We start from the raw sequence: 18061 nt of genomic DNA, 5'->3' as shown, positions 1-18061 counted from the left end.
ACTATAGGTTGAGAGGGGCAGTGAAGATGAAATTAAGATTGGCAAAGAGAGAATATGAAAGTAGAATGGCGGTTAACATAAAAGGGAACCCAAAAATCTTCTACCGGCATGTAAACAGTAAGCGAGTAGTAAGAGGCGGGGTGGGGCCTATTGGGGACAAAGAAGGTGATCTATGCTTAGAGGTGCAGGGCATGGCTAGAATACTCAATGGGTACTTTGTTTCGGTGTTTGACAAAATATCGGTAGAAGTGGAAAAGGTAGAAGCAATGGAAGGGGTGAAAATTGATAGACAGGATGTACTAGAAAGGCTGGGTATGCTTAGAGTGGATAAGTTGCCTGGTCCAGATGGCTTGCATCCCAAGTTGCTAAGGGAATTGGGGGAGGAGATAGTGGAAGGGCTTGCCATAATTTTCCAATCTTCCCTAGATGCGGGGGAGGTGCCTGAGGATTGGAAAATGGCAAATGTGACACCATTGTTCAAGAAAGAATGTAAGGACACTTCTAGTAACTACAGACCGGTCAGTTTAACATCAGTTGTGGGTAAAGTTTTAGAAACAATAATCAAGGAAAAAATTAAGGGGCACTTGGGGAGGTTTAAGCTAATTAAGGAGAGCCAACACTGATTTGTAAAAGGCAGATCGTGTTTGAATAATCTAATTGATTTTTTTGATGAAGTAACAGGGAGGATTGATGAAGGGAATGCAATAGATATTGTCTACATGGATTTTCAGAAGGTGTTTGACAAAGTACGACTTAGAAGGCTGGTTAACAAAATTGAGGCTCATGGAATAGGTGGGTCAGTGGCAGCTTGGATAAGGAATTGGCTTAAGGACAGAAAACAGCGAGTTGTGGTAAATGGCTGTTTTTCAGACTGGAGGATGGTAGACAGTGGTGTTCCCCAAGGGTCAGTGCTGGGGCCACTGCTTTTTTTGTTGTATATAAATGACTTGGATATTGGAATACAGAGTAGAATTTCTAAATTTGCCGATGACACCAAACTTGGCACAGTTTTAGAGAGGGACCTGGGAGTTTATGTGCATAGGCTGGACATATTGAGAGAGTGGTTAGCAAAGCCTATGGGATCTTGGGCTTCATAAATCGAGCTACAAAAGTAGTGAAGTTATGTTGTACCTTTATAAAGCGCTGGTTAAGCCACAACTCGAGTATTGTGTCCAGTTCTGGTCACCACACTTTAGGAAGGATGTGAAGCCCCCTGAGAGAGTGCAGAGGAGATTTACGAAAATGGTTCCGGGGATTGGGGATCTTCGCTACAAGGACAGGTTGGAGCAGCTGGATTTGTTTTCATTAGAGCAAAGGCGGTTGAGGGGTGATTTGATGGAGGTGTACAAGATTATGACAGGTTTGGATAGGCTAGATGGGGAAAGGTTGTTCCCACTAGTTGATGGTACAAGGACTAGGGGACACAGATTTTAAGGTTTTGGGCAAGAGATACAGGGGGGATGTGAGGAAAAACCTTTTTATGCAGCGAGTGGTGAGGACCTGAAACTCGCTGCCGACGGAAGTGGTGGAAGCGGAGACACTCAAGGGGAGACTGGATAGGCACTTGAGGGAAATAAACTTGTAGGGCTATGGGGATAGAGCAGGAGAGTGGGACTGATTCGATTGCTCTACTGCATTGGTTGTCATCTTCCAAAATTCAATTGATTCTAGAATGGTTCCCACGGATTGGAAGGTAGCAAATGTAACCCCACTATATAAGAAAGGAGGGAGAGAGAAAGCGGGGCACTACAGACCAGTTAGCCTGACATCAGTTGTCGGGAAAATGCTAGAATCTATTATTAAGGATGTGGTAACTGGGCACTTCAAAAGTAATAATAGGATTGGGCAGAGTCAACACGGATTTATGAAAGTAAAATCTTGTTTGACAATTCTGTGTTTTTTGAGGTTGTAATGAGCTGGATAGATAAGGGGGAACCAGTGGATGTAGTGTATTTGGATTTTCAGAAGGCATTTGATAATGTGCCACACAAGAGGTTATTAAATAAAATTAGGGCTCATGGGATTGGGGGTAATATAATATCATGGATTGAGGATTGGTTAACGGACAGAAAACTAAGAGTAGGAATAAACGGGTCATTTTCGGGTTGGCAGGTTGTAACTAGTGGGGTACCGCAAGGATCAGTGCTTTGGCCTCAGCTACTCATAATCTATATCAATGATTTGGATGAGGGGACCAACTGTAATATATCCAAGTTTGCTGATGATACAAAGCTAGGTGGGAATGTAAATTGTGAGGAGGATGCAAGGAGGCTTCAAGGGGACATAGACAGATTAAGGCAAGAACAAGGCAATATAACGTGGCGAAATGTGAAGTTATCCACTTTGGTAGGAAAAATAGTAAAGCAGAGTATTTTTTAAATGGTGAGAGATTGGGAAATGTTGGTGCTCAGAGGGACCTGGGTGTCCTTGTACACGAATCACTGAAAGTTAACATGCAGGTACATCAACCAATGAGGAAAGCAAATGGTATGTTGGCCTTTATTACAAGAGGATTTGAGTGCAAGAGTGAAGACGTCTTACTGCAATTATGTAGGGCCCTGGTGAGACCACACCTGGAGTATTGTGTACAGTTTTGGTCTCCTTACCTAAGGACAGATATACTTGCCATAGAGGGAGTGCAACGAAGGTTCACCAGACTGGTTCTTGGGATGGGGGGATTGTCCTAAGAGGAGAGATTGAGTAGACTAGGCCTATATTCTCTGGAGTTTAGAAGAATGAGAGGTGATCTCATTGAAACATAGAACATTCTTACAGGGCTTGACAGGGTAGATGCAGGGAGGATGTTTCCCTGGCTGGGGAGTCTAGAACCAGGGATCACAGTCTCAGAATAAGGGATCAGCCATTTAGGACTGAGATGAGGAGAAATTTCTTCACTCAGAGGGTGGTGAATCTTTGGAATTCTCTACCCCAGAGGGCTGTGGAAGCTCAGTCGTTGAGTATATTCAAGACAGAGATAAATTTTGGGATATTAAGGGAATCAAGGGATGGGGGATAGTGCAGGAAAGTGGAGTTGAGGTAGAAGATCAGCCGTGATCTTATTGAATGGCAGAGCAGGCTCGAGGGGCCAACTGGCCTACTCCTGCTCCTATTTCTTATGTTCTTACGTTCTTGTGTCTCACTCTGTACCACTTTAAGGTTAGTTGACAACTTATTACTGGAGGTCTGTTAAGTAATGTTTCTCTTTTTGTTTTATTTTTCAGAAAAAAGAATGGACCTGGGACGAGAGCAAGATGCTGATCATGCAGGATCCTATCTACAGGTGAGTTGATGCTCCCAGTGGGCAACAGTGTTGTGCGGGCTTGCTGAGAACGAACGAGTTATCAAGTTCAAAGTTTACGAGCAGCCAGTGAACATCTGTTGCTTATAGCAAGCTGCACCCTGCTGTGTGCTCAGGCAATGGCTGGGCTGGCTTATTATCACAGCTAGGATTCCTCTGCCGTGCATTAAAACACACAAATACATTGGCGAGCTCTCTGGTGGTTTTATCCGTTGAGTGGTTGTGCAGCTCAGTAAGTTCATATTTTTGAGAAGGTGTCGATAATTCCCATAAGTGTGTTCTATGTGTCGTAGTTGCCATGGGAATGGACACAGTGCTCCAGTGATGCATGTAAAGATGAGAAATGTTCCTCAGTTGTAAGATGTTAAGGGAAGTCCCTTTTAAAGGAATCAGCCTGTAATGGCAATACATATCTACAGAAGACTTTAAAACCTTTGGATGGACCGAGGTATCTGCCTGTTTGTGTGAGGTATTTGACCATTTACCAGTATAAGGAAATAATATTACAGAAGGCTGCCTTCTCCCAGCTCAGTTCACACTTATTTTACTGTTTCCCCCAACCACCTCCTTTGTCTGAGAGGCCCTATAATCGGAGACTGCGGCCTCGGTTTTTACTGAGGGAGGGTAGCGAGCGGCGCTCCCGGAGAATCTAGGAGACGTGGAGGCTTGGCTGATATTAAAGGCAGGGGCCCGTTTAAATAAAAGTTTGCAGCATTTCTGCCTGACACCCGGCCAGATTGACTGCCTGGCGGGTGGAAGCAGGAATCCGGCCAGCCATGGGCACGATCCCCAGCAGTCAGTGGGAGTGTGGTATCTTGAGGTGGCCATAGATGGAGACAGACACAGGTTAACTCCTTAACATAGTTTAATCAACACTTGCACATAAAAGCTTCTGCCATGAGGCAGCAAAAACAAAGAGTACCACCAGTACAGATCAGACTTAACTCAGGAGAGCAATTGCCACAGCACCACCTGGTGGATCAGGTTACTCATAACCTCCCAGGTTACTACAGGGAGGATGGGTCTGAAGGTGATCGGGGGGTTATGTGGGGGTGGGGGGCGGGGTGGTGTTAAAATCCCGGCCAGTATCAGGACATCACGGCCTTTATCGGGAGCCTCGTCGATGGTATGATTCACAGTCATAAAATTTACGGCAGTGGTTGGAGCCAGGAGCTAGGCTTTTTCAGATTTTAACCCATCCCAAACACACTGCTCCAGCTGGGTAAGTGAGGGGGGTATATTCCTGGCCTAGGAGTCTCACTCACAACAGTTCTCCTCCCCTCCCTCCCTGTTGCACAGTGGGCACTTTCTATTCTCTGCCTTTCTTACATTACAACAGTAACTACACTTCAAAAGTACTTCATTGACTGTAAAGCGCTTTGAGACGTCCGGCGGTTGTGAAAGGCGCTGTATAAATGCAAGTCTTTCTTTTTCCCATGAACATCTGGGAAAGATCAGGTAATTGCCAGATCAAGCCCACCTCATACTAGTGCTACAGAGGGCTAGCACACTGACCTGTCACGTTTCATGATCCATTGTAGAAATTCCATAAGTTGTTGCTGATAGCTTGCATTAAAAATTACTTCACATCTTCGCCCAATGGCTTCTGGGAAAACGAACCACCCATGTGTTACTCAGTCATACGGCAAGGTCTCAGTTCTGAGCCCGAATCTATGTGGTTACCTGATCCCAGCGAAGTGATGCGGCACTAAAATTGGCCTCCGTATCTTTTGGCTGGGGAGAGCAGGAAAAAAAGTCGGTAAGCGTCTGATTACTCATCACTATCCAGTAATCTGGATGTGCAGACGTTGGACAATGATGGGATCAGGCTCGCTGTAATCCCATGGGCATGTAGCCTGTCCGCATTCATGGTCTAGGTTTAATCGGGAAGAATAGGTACTCGGGGAAGATACCATAGGGCTGCAGTCACTGGAGACACTTTCGCACGACAGAGGCATAGAAATCAGACACTTGGCTTTACTAGTTTGTTATGGTTTTGACTTTGTAACAGACACGAAGGCAAGACATAACTGTGTAGGTAGGAACGCTGACATAATTTCAAGAAAGACTGATAGGTCGGGATCGGGTAACTACTCCATTTCCAACAAATGGCCATCTGTTGCCCTAGCATTGGCGGCCGTGCCTTCAAGCTCTGGCGTTCTCTCCCTAAACCTCTCCTCCTTTTAAGACACTCCTTAAAACCTATCTCTTTGACCAAGCGTTTGGTCACCTGTCCTGATATCTCCTTTGGCTCGGTTTGTCTGATTGCACTCCTGTGAAGTGCCTTGGGATGTTTCACTGTATTAAAGGCACCAGATAAATGCAAGTTGTTGTTGCTTGAAAGATCTTCAAAGAAAGCCATTCAAAAGAACTAGACCGATTGGTTTGTTTGTTTAACCCTTTCATTAACTGGTTCAAAGCTGCTTTGTTATTTGAACTGACTTCGATGACTGGCTATAAATGTTTATTTCTGTGAATAATCCTGTTTGATTGTGTAGTGTCTGATATTTGTTGTCTTATTAAGTGACCGGGTACACAGTGGAAATCCTACATCTAATCCAGAGAAAATGAACGTGTCTGTTGTCAGGCTACACTATTGCACATTACCTGCACACAGTTATGCCTCCGTTCATAGGGGAATGAGAGTGCTTGTCGATGGAAGCTGGCTTTTTTCTATTGGGTATGAGAGAAATGTACTTGGAGAAAACGCAGTAATAATAGTACCTTGTCACATCCCTCAAAAATGTCCCAAAGTGCTTCACGTAAAATGAATTATTTTGAAAGTGTTACATAGGTAAATGTGGCAGCCACTGCGCACAGTAAGATCCCACAAATAGTCTGATAAGTAAGCAGTTAATCTGTTTTTATTGCTGTTGGTAGAGAGCAGATTAAGAGCATTGTCTACTCTGGGGTACAAGGAGATTGAGACAACATGAAACCAGTTGCCTTTTGCTAGGAAAGTGATTTCTTTTTAAAGCATGGATGTAGTACCAAGTGTAAAAGTTCAAACCTGTGCAACTGTTTGCTGGGCCAGTTGGCAACCAAGCTTTAATTTGTTTTGAGTAAAGGCCGATGTCTGTATGAACTAGGAATTCTAAGCTTACTCCTGGCTTCAATATATGAATTAAATGACATTTATTTTGCCAGCACTGCAGCCTCTATGCCTAGCAGTATTGTTACTAATTTGGTTAGCCCAATCTATATGTAGATTAAAGTCACCCATGACAACTGCTGTGCCCTTATTGCACACGTTTAATTTCCCATTTAATGCCATCCCCAACCTCAGCATTACTGTTTGGGGGTCTGTATACAACTCCCACTAACGTTTTCTGCCCCTTGGTATTTCTCAGCTCGGCCCATACAGATTCCACATCATCAGAGCTAATATCCTTCCTTACTATTGTGTTAATCTCCTCTTTTTAACCAACAATGCTACCCCACCTCCTTTTCCTTTTTTCCTGTCCTTCCTGAATATTGAATACCCCTGGATGTTGAATTCCCAGACTTGGTCATCCTGGAGCCATATCTCCGTAATCGCAATTATATCATATCCGTTTACATCTATTTGCGTAGCTAATTCATCCACCTTATTACGAATGCTCCTCGCATTAAGACACAAAGGCCTAGAAATTCAGTATAGCCACGTTTGGGGCGCTACAGCCGGGCGTTTGCTACATTTAGCGCCTGGCACAACTTAGCGCCACCTTCGCCAATATTCAGTTGCATCGCCCCAAGAGGTTGCTGCTGCGCTAAAGCAGGTGATGCATGACTATCATAAGGCGCTAAGCCAGCGTGCCGAGGCGTTAACACCGAGGGCGGGCGCAGCGCAGGTGCGGCGAGTTTCTGAATGAAGGCAGACATGCTGGTGCCGGCCAGCTCTTAAAGGGGAAGGGTCGACTTGTTTGGCTGCCATGCCCTGCACACTGCAGCCCTGAAGCAAGGCCTGACCATTGCTGGTTCATCAGTTCTACGCCCTGGACCATGGGGAAGCCCGCTATTCTTCTAAATCCCATTGCACGCTCTTGCTGCTTGTCCAGGGTCATGGGGAAGGAGATGTACTGACGTCTCCTTCTGAAAAGGGCATTGTTCGCCTGGCGGATGCAGCAATGTACCGCGAACTGGGAGATGTTGGCAATGTCCCCAGTAGCGGATTGGAAGGAGCCGGTGGCATAGAAGTTGAGAGCCACCATCACCTTCACTGCCACCGACAGAGACGTCCTGCTCCTCAGCTGTGGCTGCAGATCTCTGCGAAGCAGGTGGCAGATGTCAGTGACCACCTCCCTTCTGAATCGCAGCCTCCAAACACACTGCTCCTCAGACATGTTCAGATATGAGAACTGCTGGCAGTATACCCTGGGTGGGTAAGGCCTCCTGTGCTGAAGCCTGTTGGCCCTTCTCCGTCTGGCCATGACTGGCACTCTCTCACGGCGTCTCTGATCCCTTTGAATGCAATGCAGAAAGCCAACGTTTCCACCCATTGCAGCCCCCATTATATGTGGCGACTCAAGGCTATGGCACTGAAAGTGAAATCCAAGTGCAAAGCTCTGGCCTGAAGCCAGAAGTACCTGTGCGAGTGCTGAGTCAAAGCAGAAAGCTCTCTGCCTTTGTCTCTCTCCAAATATCCGTCTCTTACACAGAAGGATTGGTACAAAATGGCTGCCACTTATAATGCAGGAGGAGTCCCCTTTAAATAGCGCCCCCCGCGCCCCGCAGCGACTGGGAACCGTTCCCCTCTACCAGTCTCTGGGGGCGCCAGGCGCAAAGAAGGGCGGCGCCACTGAAGTTCCGGTTCAGGGCGTACCAAGGGCGTTGCACCATGAAATGACATCACGATCTGCGCGCGCAGCTGAGCGGGCGCTGCAGTTTTGCGCCGCCGCTAAATCTTGAGTGAAGTTCGCGAGAGGCGCAGATCGCGCCGTGCCCGGGCACTAGCCGCTTAGCGCCCCACTTCTCCTCCTCCTAAGGCGCTAGCGGCTGGCGCTAACAACTGAATTCCTAGGCCAAAGCCTTCAGGCTTGATTTTTTAACACTCTTAGTCCTTTTAGAATTATTATTTACTGTGGCCCTGTTTGATTTACACCCTTGATTTCTCTGCCTTCCACTTTTGCTTTTCTCCTTCCTGTCTTTTGTTTCTATCCTTGCTTCCCTTTTCTCTGTCTCCCTGCACAGGATCCCAACCCCCTGCCATTTTAGTTTAAACCCTCCCAAACAGTACTAGCAAACACTCCCCGTAGGACATCGGTTCCGATCCCGCCCAGGCGCAAACCATCCAGTTTGTACTGGTCCCACCTCCCCCAGAACCGGTTCCAATGTCCCAGGAATTTGAATCCCTGCCCCTTGCACCATTCCTCTAGCCACGTATTCATCTGAAATATCCTTCTATTTCCACTCTGACTAGCACGTGGCACTGGTAGCAACCCTGAGATTACTACCATCATGGACTCAATCATGGACTCTTTCCCCACACCCCACCCAAAATATCTACTATTTTTAGCTTCCATTGGAATCAAATGGATCTGTTGATATTTCTGTAATCCTCAATCCTCTTTCTGGACAGGTAATGTGTGCCAACCCGATTAAATTAAGGTGTGAAATACAGTGTTTGTTCCCCCCACCAGTCCTTACTTACTAAGATAAGGTGTAAGACTACAATAAGGACCTTGGTGAAGTTGCGAGGGATCAGACTTGTGTCCCTGTAACTCATGGTGCTGTGTGTTTTAAGTTCTAACATGCTGGACCGCACATTACGGTTTTTGCAACCATGTTAACTAGTTTGTGGCCCATGACTTCTCATCGGGATAATGGCAAAATCTTTATTATTTGATTAAATACTAAATGGGTAGTGGTGTTCCACAAGGATCAGTGCTGGGGCCACTGCTGTTCACAATTTACATTAACGATTTAGACGTAGGAATCAAAAACACAATTTCTAAATTTGCAGATGACACCAAATTGGGGGGGGGATAGTCAATACTGAGGAGGACTGCAACAAGTTACAGGAGGACATTAATAAACTTGCAGAATGGGCATATAATTGGCAAATGAAGTTCAACACAGATAAATGTGAGGTATTACATTTTGATAGGAAGAATAGGGAGGTCACATCACTTGGAGGGTGCGAGTCTAGGTGGGGTAGAGGAACAAAGGGATCTGGGAGTACAAATACACAAATCTGTAGTGTATGTACCTTTAAGAGGAACTATTTTTTTGAAGCCCCTGTGTACTGTAGTACCGGTAGTGACCACTCGAGTATATAAGCCTGTATAGCGTCTTGTATAGTTAGTTCACCTCCAGACTTTGTTCAGTAAACACTTGTTAAATCAACTCCTGCATTCCGTGTCTCCATTAACACACGGATTCAACAAAATCACTAAAAGTTGCAACACAGTTTAGCAAGGCAATAAAAATAGCAAACCAAGCACTAGGGTTTATTTCTAGAGGGATAGAATTGAAAAGTAGGGAAGTTATGCTAAACCTGTATCGAACCTTGGTTAGACCACACTTCGAGTACTGCGTGCAGTTCTGGTTGCCATATTATAAAAAGGATATAGAGGTACTGGAGAGGATGCAGAGAAGATTTACAAGGATGATACCAGAAATGTGAGGGTATATATATCAGGAAATGATGAATGGGCTGGGTCTCTTTACTCTTGAAAAAAGAAGGCTGAGGGGTGACCTAATAGAGGGCTTTAAAATTATGAAAGGTTTTGATAGAGTGGATACAGAGAGAATGTTTCTACTTGTGGGGAAGAGCATAACTAGAGGCCATCAATATAAGATGGTCATGAAGAAATCCAATAGGGAATTCAGAAGAAACTTCTTTACCCAAAGAGTGGTGAGAATGTGGAACTCGCTACCACAGGGAGTGGTTGAAGCGAATAGTATAGGTGCATTTAAGGGAAGGCTAGACAAGCATATGAGGGAGAAGGGAATAGAGGGTTATGTTGATAGATTTAGATGAGGAAAGACGGGAGGAGGCTCGAGTGAAGTATAAACGCCGGCATGGACTGGTTGGGCTGAATGGCCTGTTTCTGTGCTGTACATCCTATGTAATCTGAATCCTGCTATCGCTGTGCCAAAGTAATTGAGCTGAAACTAGCCCGACCTCAGGCTGCTTCACCCAACTCTTTAAAAGTAAACATTGCACTATATGTTGTCTTAATGAGATTATTTAAGTAGACTTCCTCTCTCCACAAATGCTGCCTGGCCTGCTGAGTGTTTCCAGCATTTTCTGTTTTTATTGTAGATATCCAGCACCTTGCTTTTGAATAAATACAAGGGCGATTACCCTGGGGGGGCGGAATTCCAGAATTAAAACCCCACTGCTTGATACTCCATAAGCAGTGCATTTTAATTCTATTGAGCTCCTTTAGTGCACAATGTAACTGGTCCGGCAGCGTTTCGAGTTTAAAATTCCCATCCTTGTTTTCAAATCCCTCCATGGCCTCGCCCCTCCCTATTCTGTAACCTCCTCCAGCCCTAGAACCCTTTGCAATCTCTGTGCTCTTCCAATTCTGGCTCTTGTCTCCTGATTTTCTTTGCTCCACTATTGGTGGCCGTGCCTTCAGCTGCCTGGGCCCTGAGCTCTGGAATTCCCTCTCTCTGCCTCTCCGCCTCTCTGCCCCTCTCTCTTTCTTTAAGATGCTCCCTAAAAGCTACCTCTTTGACCAAGCCTTTGCTTGCCTGTCCTAATTTCTCCTTATGTGGCTCGGTGTCAAATTTTGTTTTATAACGCTCCTGTGAAGCGCTTTGGGGCATTTTACTATGTTAAAAGTGCTGTATAAATGCAAGTTGCTTGTTGTTGATGGTGAGCACACTGGCACCGAGGCAGGCGGCAGTTGTGGAAGTACAGCCTGGGCCAGTGACTTGATAACCCTGGTTTTACATCTGATTATCATTCAACTTTTACTACTCTCGCGTTTTCAACTGGTGAAAGAAATCTTTGTTCTAAAGAGAAGCCCAACAATATCATCATGTCACATGACAATATGACCTAATCATGCTCTACAATCTGAACCAGGGATTTGTCACGTACCATGGAGAGACAGTTCCCAGGTTTTATCTATCTCTCGCATTAATATATAAAATAACACACACATTTTTAAAAACTTTAATCTTTGTTAATAAATTCTTTTAGAGGGACATCTGGAAATCCAGTTCCTCACTTTTTTAATGATCAAAATTAATGACTGAAATCAATTGGAATTTTAATTTGAAAACTTTACTGGACATTTTACAAACCTTTTACACGACGAAACTGGTTCTTTAATGGTCTCTGGTGGTGAAATATATAACCAGATTAGACATCTGGTTTTCTTAAAAATGAAACTCTTGTAGATAACTGTAGGCAGTTTTGTATTGGTGCATTAGTTTGAACCATGAGAGAGCCACGTTTGCTCATTGCCTCTCACCGTTTATATTGCTAAAGTCAGCTGCCTTATTCCAGTGGCAGAATTGTAGGCCCATGAAGATGCAGTTAGTTGGTCAGTCTCCTGTGCCTAGTGGTACATGGGGCAACCCATTTCTTGCACTGCTGCCTATCCAGAGCAAGATACTTGACTCTGATCGGAGTATTATCTTGTCTTACATCCAGCAGATTGTGATTCTCCACAGTTGATGTTTATATTTGCAAGTCTGTGACAGAATTGTTTTGTCTCTGGGTTATTTTCGTGACAAAAGGCATTTTTACATAGACGGGTTGTTGGTCTGACTCGCACGCCATGACCAGGAGGACTGGCCTTTAGTTTGGCTCTGACTTTTCTGGCTTGGGTGGCCCTACCAGGAGTTGCACTCCTGTCAGCATAGCTCTCAGGGTCATAGGAGCACACAATCTTTCCCATCAAGTCAAGGCACAGTCCCTGGGGAAAGATGAAGATGTGGGTGTACAACCATCAGAATTAGGGACCAATTTTAGCACTGTAAATGTAGGCAGCTAGTGCAGGAATGGCAATCTCCCATAGTCCAAACTAAATGGGCACCGTCGTTAAAAATAAATCTTGTTGTGGCTTGAGTGCCTGGCTGCACTGTGACCAGTACCTCAGTGTGTGAAGCGAATGTCTTCACCGCTGTACACTCCGTTCCTCTTCGAACGAGATCAGACCATTCAAACACAGCAGACACACTTAATACATACTGTTCCATTCAGAAAATCACTTTCCTATTCTGGCTGAGTGCATGGGAGTTAAATTGCCCCCGTTTTTAATATATCACGGAACCATTACCACGTGAAGCGTTCGGCTGAGGTGCCCAGTGCTGTTCAATCTGCCCTGTATACATTAGACGCATGCCGTCCTTTGACGCTGCAATCGTGACTGATGGGGGCAGAAGGTCCACGCAGGCCTGGAAAACTAAAAGCTCGTCGGAAATAACAACAGAAGATGCTGGAAAAACTCAGCAGGCCAGGCAACATCCGTGGAGAGAAAGAAGAGTCGACGTTTCGGGTGAACCCTTTTTCAAAACTGGACAGGAAATGAAATAGATCGAAGGCAGGGCTGCGATAGAACAAAAGAAGTAAAGAGACATTAAGAGGTATTCAAAACCAGACGAGATGGTAATAGGACAATGGAGACAAAAGACGGCTGAGATTAGGTGTGAAGTGTACTGGCAGGATGAGAGACAGCTGCCATGTGGGAGAGAGGAAAAAAAGGAAAGGGAGGGAAGGGAAAACCCAAAACAGAGGGGTGGAAAAAAATATAAGTAAAAATGTAATAGGGGCCGAGGTTATGATCTGAAATTGTTGAACTCGATATTGAGTCCGGAAGGCTGCAAAGTGCCTAATCGGAAGATGAGGTGCTGTTCCTCGAGTTTACGTTGAGCTTCCATGGAATAATACAAGAGGCCAAGGACAGTGAGGTCCGAGTGGGAATGGAGCGGTGAATTAAAATGACAGGCAACCGGAAGCTCGGGGTCACCCTTACGGACTGAACGGAGGTGTTCCGCAAAGCGGTCACCCAATCTGCGTTTAGTCTCCCCAATGTAGAGGAGACCGCATCGTGAGCAGCTGAGTGTGTGTGTGGGGTTTGAGGACTGTGTGTGTGTGGGGTTTGAGGACTGTGTGTGTGTGTGTGACTGTGTGTGTGTGTGTGACTGTGTGTGTGTGTGTGACTGTGTGTGTGTGTGGGGTTTGAGGACTGTGTGTGTGTGGGGGGTTTGAGGACTGTGTGTGTGTGGGGGGTTTGAGGACTGTGTGTGTGTGGGGGGTTTGAGGACTGTGTGTGTGTGTGTGACTGTGTGTGTGTGTGTGACTGTGTGTGTGTGTGGGGTTTGAGGACTGTGTGTGTGTGTGGGGTTTGAGGACTGTGTGTGTGTGGGGTTTGAGGACTGTGTGTGTGTGGGGGGTTTGAGGACTGTGTGTGTGTGTGTGGGGTTTGAGGACTGTGTGTGTGTGGGGGGTTTGAGGACTGTGTGTGTGTGGGGGGGTTTGAGGACTGTGTGTGTGTGTGTGTGACTGTGTGTGTGTGGGGTTTGAGGACTGTGTGTGGGGTTTGAGGACTGTGTGTGTGTGGGGTTTGAGGACTGTGTGTGTGTGGGGGGTTTGAGGACTGTGTGTGTGTGTGGGGGGTTTGAGGACTGTGTGTGTGGGGGGGTTTGAGGACTGTGTGTGTGTGTGTGACTGTGTGTGTGTGTGTGACTGTGTGTGTGGGGTTTGAGGACTGTGTGTGTGGGGGGGGTTTGAGGACTGTGTGTGTGTGACTGTGTGTGTGTGACTGTGTGTGTGTGGGGTTTGAGGACTGTGTGTGTGGGAGGTTTGAGGACTGTGTGTGTGGGGTGGGTTTGAGGACTGTGTGTGTGGGGGGGGGTTGAGGACTGTGTGTGTGTGGGGTTTGAGGACTGTGTGTGTGTGTGTGTGTGTGTGACTGTGTGTGTGTGTGTGTGGGGGGTTTGAGGACTGTGTGTGTGTGGGGGGGTTTGAGGACTGTGTGTGTGGGGGGTTTGAGGACTGTGTGTGTGGGGGGGGTTTGAGGACTGTGTGGGAGGGGGTTTGAGGACTGTGTGTGTAGGGGGGGTTTGAGGACTGCGTGTGTGTGGGGGGTTTGAGGACTGTGTGTGTGTGTGTGACTGTGTGTGTGTGTGTGGGGTTTGAGGACTGTGTGTGTGTGTGGGGTTTGAGGACTGTGTGTGTGTGTGACTGTGTGTGTGTGTGGGGGGTTTGAGGACTGTGTGTGTGTGGGGTTTGAGGACTGTGTGTGTGTGGGGGGTTTGAGGACTGTGTGTGTGGGGGGTGTTTGAGGACTGTGTGTGTGTGGGGGGTTTGAGGACTGTGTGTGTGTGTGTGAGGGGGTTTGAGGACTGTGTGTGTGTGGGGGGTTTGAGGACTGTGTGTGTGTGGGGGGTTTGAGGACTGTGTGTGTGGGGGGTTTGAGGACTGTGTGTGTGTGTGTGTGTGACTGTGTGTGTGGGGGGGGTTTGAGGACTGTGTGTGTGTGTGTGTGACTGTGTGTGTGTGTGTGTGGGGTTTGAGGACTGTGTGTGGGGGGGGTTTGAGGACTGTGTGTGTGTGAGGGGGTTTGAGGACTGTGTGTGTAGGGGGGGTTTGAGGACTGTGTATGTGGGGGGTTTGAGGACTGTGTGTGTGTGGGAGGGGGTTTGAGGACTGTGTGTGGGGGGGGGGTTTGAGGACTGTGTGTGTGTGGGGTTTGAGGACTGTGTGTGTGGGGTTTGAGGACTGTGTGTGTGTAGTTTCAGGACTGTGTGTGTGTGTGGGAGGTTTGATTGTGTGTGTGTGTGAGAGATTTGAGGACTGTGTGTGTGGGGGGGGTTTGAGGACTGTGTGTGTGGGGGGGTGGGGTTTGAGGACTGTGTGTGTGGGGGGGGTTGAGGACTGTGTGTGTGTGGGGGGGGTTTGAGGACTGTGTGTGTGTGGAGTTTGAGGACTGTGTGTGTGTGGAGTTTGAGGACTGTGTGTCTGTGTGGGGGGGTTTGAGGACTGTGTGTGTGGGGGGGGTTTGAGGACTGTGTGTGTAGGGGGGGTTTGAGGACTGTGTGTAGGGGGGGTTTGAGGACTGTGTGTGGGGGGTTTGAGGACTGTGTGTGTGGGGGGGGGGTTTGAGGACTGTGTGTGTGGGGGGGTTTGAGGACTGTGTGTGTGTGTGGGAGGGGGTTTGAGGACTGTGTGTGTAGGGGGGGTTTGAGGACTGTGTGTGTAGGGGGGGTTTGAGGACTGTGTGTGTGTGGGGTTTGAGGACTGTGTGTGTGGGGGGGGGTTTGAGGACTGTGTGTGTGGGGGGGGTTTGAGGACTGTGTGTGTGGGGGGTTTGAGGACTGTGTGTGTGGGGGGTTTGAGGACTGTGTGTGTGTGTGTGACTGTGTGTGTGTGTGGGGGGGGTTTGAGGACTGTGTGTGTGTGGGGGGTTTGAGGACTGTGTGTGTGTGGGGGGTTTGAGGACTGTGTGTGTGTGTGTGTGACTGTGTGTGTGTGGGGGGTTTGAGGACTGTGTGTGTGTGTGTGACTGTGTGTGTGTGTGTGTGGGGTTTGAGGACTGTGTGTGTGTGGGAGGTTTGAGGACTGTGTGTGTGGGGGGGGTTGAGGACTGTGTGTGTGTGGGGGGGTTTGAGGACTGTGTGTGTGTGGAGTTTGAGGACTGTGTGTCTGTGTGGGGGGGTTTGAGGACTGTGTGTGTGTGGGGGGGTTTGAGGACTGTGTGTGTGTGGGGGGTTTGAGGACTGTGTGTGTGGGGGGGGGGTTTGAGGACTGTGTGTGTGTGGGGTTTGAGGACTGTGTGTGTGTGGGGGGGTTTGAGGACTGTGTGTGTGTGGGGGGTTTGAGGACTGTGTGTGTGTGTGGGGAGTTTGAGGACTGTGTGTGTGTGGGCTTTGAGGACTGTGTGTGTGTGTGTGTGTGTGACTGTGTGTGTGTGTGTGGGGTTTGAGGACTGTGTGTGGGGGGGGTTTGAGGACTGTGTGTGTGTGTGAGGGGGTTTGAGGACTGTGTGTGTAGGGGGGGTTTGAGGACTGTGTGTGTGGGGGGTTTGAGGACTGTGTGTGTGGGGGGGGTTTGAGGACTGTGTGTGGGAGGGGGTTTGAGGACTGTGTGTGTAGGGGGGGTTTGAGGACTGTGTGTGTGTGGGGGTTTTGAGGACTGTGTGTGTGTGGGGGGTTTGAGGACTGTGTGTGTGGGGGTTTTGAGGACTGTGTGTGTGTGTGTGTGTGACTGTGTGTGTGTGGGGGGTTTGAGGACTGTGTGTGTGTGTGACTGTATGTGTGTGTGTGACTGTGTGTGTGTGTGTGGGGTTTGAGGACTGTGTGTGGGGGGGGTTTGAGGACTGTGTGTGTGTGTGAGGGGGTTTGAGGACTGTGTGTGTAGGGGGGGTTTGAGGACTGTGTGTGGGGGGTTTGAGGACTGTGTGTGTGGGGGGGGTTTGAGGACTGTGTGTGTGGGAGGGGGTTTGAGGACTGTGTGTAGGGGGGGTTTGAGGACTGTGTGTGTGTGGGGTTTGAGGACTGTGTGTGGGGGGGGGTTTGAGGACTGTGTGTGTGTGGGGTTTGAGGACTGTGTGTGTGGGGGGGGGTTTGAGGACTGTGTGTGTAGGGGGGGTTTGAGGACTGTGTGTGTGTGTGTGTGTGTGTGTGTGTGTATGTGTGTGTGTGTAGTTTGAGGACTGTGTGTGTGTGTGTGGGAGGTTTGATGTGTGTGTGTGTGAGAGATTTGAGGACTGTGTGTGTGGGGGGGGTTTGAGGACTGTGTGTGTGTGTGTGTGTGTGTGTGTGTGTATGTGTGTGTGTGTAGTTTGAGGACTGTGTGTGTGTGGGAGGTTTGATGTGTGTGTGTGTGAGAGATTTGAGGACTGTGTGTGGGGGGGGTTTGAGGACTGTGTGTGTGGGGGGGGGTTTGAGGACTGTGTGTGTGTGGGGGGGGTTTGAGGACTGTGTGTGTGTGTGTGGGGGGGGTTTGAGGACTGTGTGTGTGTGGGGGGGGTTTGAGGACACTGTGTGTGGGGGGGGGTTTGAGGACTGTGTGTGTGTGGGGGGGGGGTTGAGGACTGTGTGTGTGTGTGAGAGATTTGAGGGCTGTGTTTGTGTGTGTGTGTGAGAGATTTGAGGACTGTGTGTGTGTGTGAGAGATTTGAGGGCTGTGTTTGTGTGTGTGTGTGTGTGTGTGTGTGTGTGTGAGAGATTTGAGGGCTGTGTTTGTGTGTGTGTGTGTGTGTGTGTGTGTGAGAGATTTGAGGACTGTGTGTGAGTGTATAAGCAGCCTCCTGCACTCGGTCTTTGGGCTGCCTCCTTTGTGTTACAACACTGTCTCTAGAGTTGGGGCTGCCTCTATTTGCAGCATTGAAATATAGTGCAGCATAATTACAGATCAAGCACAACCTGCTTTACAGTGAAGCAAAGCACAGCGTGGCATATTTACAAACCAAAACACCATCTCTGTTCCTCAGCTGACAGATGTGTCACTAAGAAAGTTCTGTCACTGTCACATCTGTTCAATTTAAGGTCACATCAGATTCTCTGCGCCTGTTGAGAATAGACCATTGACACGTTCTGTAGCTTTATTTTATGTGATTGTTGTTGATTATTATATGATTGATGATGTAGCCTCCAACACAGGATGAGAAGAAGGCCATCTGGTGAAAACCAATCATTTCTCGTGTCTTGATTATACCGAGACCCTGGGGTTTGTAAGCCAAGCTCCTTTTGGCTGTTGCCATGGATCTGGAAGGTGGATTGAGTGGTTATATCCTGTCCTCGTGCAGTGCCGTGCACATTTTGTGTTCTATGATGTGTTGCATAAAGAAAGAAAGACTTGCATTTATATAGCGCCTT

General features: G+C 47.6%; 1 protein-coding gene across 3 annotated transcripts in view; it reads left to right on the top strand.

Annotated features, from left to right (window-relative positions):
* Positions 1-18061, top strand: part of nos1apa (nitric oxide synthase 1 (neuronal) adaptor protein a) — a 640829-nt gene that overhangs the window by 248310 nt on the left and 374458 nt on the right. For all 3 annotated transcript variants that reach the window (XM_085982290.1, XM_085982289.1, XM_085982288.1), the window contains one exon: positions 3222-3280. In XM_085982290.1, coding sequence (XP_085838416.1) covers positions 3222-3280 — 59 coding nt within the window. The remainder of the gene's footprint in view (positions 1-3221; positions 3281-18061) is intronic.

This window comes from Somniosus microcephalus, chromosome 3, assembly GCF_052327205.1.
Source record: "Somniosus microcephalus isolate GS21.2 chromosome 3, FLI_Smic_1.0, whole genome shotgun sequence".
NCBI lineage: Eukaryota > Metazoa > Chordata > Chondrichthyes > Squaliformes > Somniosidae > Somniosus > Somniosus microcephalus.
This window is presented reverse-complemented; position numbering and strand designations above follow the sequence as displayed.